Genomic DNA, 4,613 nt, shown 5'->3' on the forward strand with positions numbered 1-4,613 from the left:
AACTTTTTATTGCAGACCCTGTGTATCTGTAGCTAACTCTGTGCCCTGCACATAGTAGGGGACAAGTATAGTAAGTGCTTAAAATAGTTTTATTTAGTTTAAGTGGTTAGTAAGTCAGGGAAGAGATTGTGCAAGAAGTGAAGTGAATCAGAATAAATTCCTCTTCCTTTTCTTGTCCAAGCCAAGAATCCATTTGAATCCATCTGCTGTCATTTGTCAATGTGCCAAGGGAAACGAAATTAAGCAATATGGCTTTTGGGTCCAAGAGTCCAGTCTCTCAACTGGAGACGGTTGGTGTTTTCTGCTGAAACACACTGAAAATAAGTCATAGTCTTTAGTTAGCATAAACACTGAGGAAACTCATTTGGTCTCTGTTTTCATGATGCCAGATATCTGGATAAAAATTAAAATGTGTGGTCAATATGCTCCTCATAATCCATGCATATGACATCACATGGATAAATATCCAGTTGCTTAACCAGACTTCTCATCGTGTAGCCAGGTTGGTGTAGGTCATTGAACGTGATGGCAGGAAGAAGGACTTTGTGGTACTGATACCAGTGGGTTATGACTTTGAGAGGAAGATAAGTATAAACACAGGCAAATCACATGGGTGTTTCAGTTACATTTCAAGGCAGAAAGAGGACATAACCATAGAAACAGGGATGCTGCCTGTCTTCCTACTCTTTCCCTGTCTTTTCCTTCACAACTCTGTTCAACATATAATCTCTCTTATTTGTTTATGTTAATTTTCTTTCTGTGTTCCAGAATGTAGGGCTCCAGGAAGGCAAGGATTTCTCTTTATTTTTGCTCACTGCTCTTTCTATAGTACCTAAAATAGATTCTGGCATATGATAAATGTTCGATAAATGTTCAATAGATGTGTGATGAACAAATGAGATGTCCTTAAGGATAGCAATTTGCTAAGCAATTCATAAATCAAAAACTAAGGTGGCTGGGTGAAACAAACACCCCCCCCACCCCCCACCCCTTAAATTAAAAGACCCAGTGAGTTACTGAGTGCTGCCTGGTTCAACTGTAATCTTTGTGACAATAAATAATTTGTTTAATCTTCTATCCCTTGGGTTCTCCATACAGAAAATGAGGATAACAGTACCAATCCCCTATTTTAAAAAAAATTTTTAAGTGTCCCAAAAGAGGCAATAGCTGTAAAGGTGTTAGGTTAAAGATGCAAGGAAGAAGCTTAGCAAGGATGGGCTTTCATGAAATTTAACAATTATCTCAGTTGTCCACTGACTTGCTAAACTGGCAAAAGTCCATTTCTCAGCTTTTGTTCCTATACATACTAGCAACAACATATTAATCAGTTTTGTATATTCTTGTTTCTTAAAAAGTATTGTTATTGCACATTTTAATTAACCATTTACAAACAAAACTGCCTTTCATACATTGGAAATTTGTCTTCAAAGTCATAAACTTTTTAGTGATAAAAATAGGACATACTCACAGAATCCAATCTAACTGACACTTATTTAAAATTGTGACGGGGCATTTCTCTAGGGTAATTACCCTTCCTCCCAATAGTTAATAGTTAAACAGCCTTTCTGTTATGGGAATTCAGTTAATCCTCTTCCCATTTGTTTCTTCAGTTTAAATACTGTTTTCCAGGGTCTCCCTGCCAATCCGCAAAAAGAGACCCTGTACCTTTAATAGCAGAGACCTGGTGAGAGGTTTCTTTCCAAACTTGTTCCCTGGCTTCCAAGTGACGAAACCAGCTGTAATTTGAGAGCAGAAAGATCCTCGGGATATCATTAGCCAAAGGAAAATCTCCGCATTCCCACCCAGTCCAGGAGTCGAAATAGTATCAGAGGGCAAGAGCCTTTCTCTCCAGCTACAGGCTCCATTTCCCAAGGAGCAAGAGGGACCTCAGAGAGCCAGAGTGGGGCAACGGAGCCAGCCAGCATCCAGCCAGAACCCTGGAGGAGGGGTTCCCCATCGTGCCGGCATCCCGCCAGGAAACAGCCGGCTGAGTTCCAACCACCAGAGCGAGCGCAGGAACTCAGAGCGAGGGTGCATCCTGGGCTGCTGGCTGCGGGGTCTGCTACCCAGGCTCTGCTGCGCAGCCACATGAAGCCAGCTGGGGAGAGGGGGTCAGGGTGCAGCAAGGCGACTGGGACTGAGGCTGACGCCGTTGCAGGGAGGCACTGACTCCCAAGGGGACCCCCTCCCCTTCCTTGCGTCTGGGCGAAAAGTCTTCTCCAGGGGTCCCCGGTCATCCTGAATATCCAGGATGGTGTTCCTGAAGTTTCTCTGGATGAGTTTTCTCTGCCACCTGTGTCAGGGCTATTTCGACGGTCCTCTCTACCCAGAGATGTCCAATGGGACCCTGCACCACTACTTTGTGCCGGACGGGGACTACGAGGAGAACGACGACCCCGAGAAGTGCCAGCTGCTCTTCAGGGTGAGTGACCACAGGCGCTGCTCCCAGGGGGAGGGGAGCTCGGCCAGCACTCTGCTAAGCCTCACCCTACGGGAGGAATTCACCGTGTTGGGCCGCCAGGTGGAGGACGCGGGGCGCGTGCTGGAGGGCATCAGTAAGAGCATCTCCTACGACCTTGACGGGGAGGAGAGCTATGGCAAGTACCTGCGGCGGGAGTCCCACCAGATCGGGGATGCCTACTCCAATTCGGACAAGTCCCTCACTGAGCTGGAAAGCAAGTTTAAGCAGGGCCAGGAGCAAGACAGCCGGCAAGAGAGCAGGCTCAACGAGGACTTCTTGGGGATGCTGGTCCACACCAGGTCCCTGCTGAAGGAAACGCTGGACATCTCCGTGGGGCTCAGGGACAAATATGAGCTGCTGGCCCTCACCATCAGGAGCCATGGGACCCGACTAGGTCGGCTGAAGAACGATTATCTTAAAGTGTAGGTGAAGGCGCAAACTGCCCGGGAGAGGGCATCAAGTCAGTCCTCCTGGTGGAGGATGGGGGACAGAGACAGGGCTAACTTTCCCCTTATACTTATTTTTTATAACCTGATTTGCACTCGGAGAATGTTCCTGAAAAAGGAAAAAAGTGAGAGTTGAGTGGTTTTAGTTTTGTACACTATTTATGTGATTGTTACTGATTTGTCACCTGGAAAGGACAATTTAAAGCCATGCCTCCTGCCTTTCCTAGAAGGGCTTTATAGACTGCAGAGGCACCTGTTTCAGCCACATCTAAAAGGACACAGTTTATGCAGTAAGGACTGATTAAAGTTCCCCATCCTGGAGATTAAGTGAAGATGCCCAGGGAGCTTGTGCACAGCTCCTTTCAGCCTTCTCTCCTGGGCTCTGAAAGCTGTCAACATTGCCTGTTTTTCAGATGAGGTCAGAGGTGCTACTCAGCATGCCTGCCAGAGGATGGAAGCTTGTTTCTTCTCCTTTTCCTTCTTATTTATTAACCATGGTCTCCACGGTTTTGTTTTTCTTTGTCTTCTTTTTTCTTTTGGATTTTGGGGGTGTTTTTTAAAAGATTATTGGCTAGAAACTATATGCAAATCATCTTTTGCAGGGAGATGTCTGTGGTGCCTCTGTGGGTATGTGTTTAAGTTAAAGGAGCCACATGTAAGAAGCCTAACCTTTGCGGTGGTCATGAACTCCTGTGATCTGCCAATTTGCCATGTCTCTCATTGTATGCGTGTGTCATCAGCATGGCAGTCCATTACAAAGAAGTAGGTAGATCGTCTTGACACACCTTCAAAAGCCTGGGATTTAGGTTACCAGTGTATTTTTTCTAATTTGGGGGTTTTGCTTCTGTTTGCTTATTGAAAATTTGTACTTCGAGTAGAGGGAATTCTAATTCTCATAACTCCTTAACTAAGTTTTATTATTCAGCCAATAAATATGTTCTCATATAATACTTGCTTATTTTCTAATTTATATTCATAACTTTCATATTGCAAAGAGGAGCCAATGCAAAAGGAAAGAAAGACTGGGATTTAAGCCAGTTTACTTAGAGTATATGATAAAGCAGGCAGAGGATCGCTGCATATTTAGCAATCCTCCCTTCCCTGGCCACCCTTACCATCCTCAAAAGGAAACAAAAAATCTAGACTGTGTCAAAACTTGATCTCTGCTGGTCTGCCTAAAACTCCAATTTTCTCTAGTGTTTTTGCATAGAATCAACTGAAAAAAAGTTTATGGTGAGGCTCAGAGCTTATACGCCCTTGGAATGCAGAGGGAGAGAGCTCCATTCTAAGTTGTAGGAACTACAGTAATGTTTGATAATTTTGAAGACAGGTCTACATTATTTCATTAATAATTTTAAAAGTGGAAATGCACTTTATTTCATATCATTCCCCAGCCAGTCTTCATCCTCGCCTTAAATATGTGCATATCTGCACAGTTACACACACACACACACACACACACACGGGCGCACACACACTAAGAAATAAGTATTCATAATCTCCTTTTCAACATGGATGAAAAGTCTCCTTTTCTCTCCCATGCATGAGGAATCCAGTTTTCTATTCCTCTGAAGTGTCCAATGTCCTCCTATGACAATCGGGGAAACTGAGATTCAGAAGGTGACCAACCCTCGGTTAGTTCCAACAGCTCCAAGTCTCCTAGATTTAAGTATGGGATTTTCCCACAATGCTTTTTTCAAGGATGC

The 4,613-nt window shown here is 44.2% G+C and overlaps 1 protein-coding gene across 1 annotated transcript; it reads left to right on the forward strand.

Annotated features, from left to right (window-relative positions):
• The first annotated feature begins 1,806 nt into the window (after nt 1-1,806).
• On the forward strand, nt 1,807-3,902 carry FIBIN (fin bud initiation factor homolog). The gene has a single exon (XM_055547702.1). It carries the CDS (start codon nt 2,252-2,254, stop codon nt 2,885-2,887), a length of 636 nt encoding a protein of 211 aa, XP_055403677.1. The 5' UTR covers nt 1,807-2,251; the 3' UTR covers nt 2,888-3,902.
• Nucleotides 3,903-4,613: the final 711 nt, after the last annotated feature.

This window comes from Bubalus kerabau, chromosome 15 (genome assembly GCF_029407905.1).
Source record: "Bubalus kerabau isolate K-KA32 ecotype Philippines breed swamp buffalo chromosome 15, PCC_UOA_SB_1v2, whole genome shotgun sequence".
Classification (NCBI taxonomy): Eukaryota; Metazoa; Chordata; class Mammalia; order Artiodactyla; family Bovidae; genus Bubalus; species Bubalus kerabau.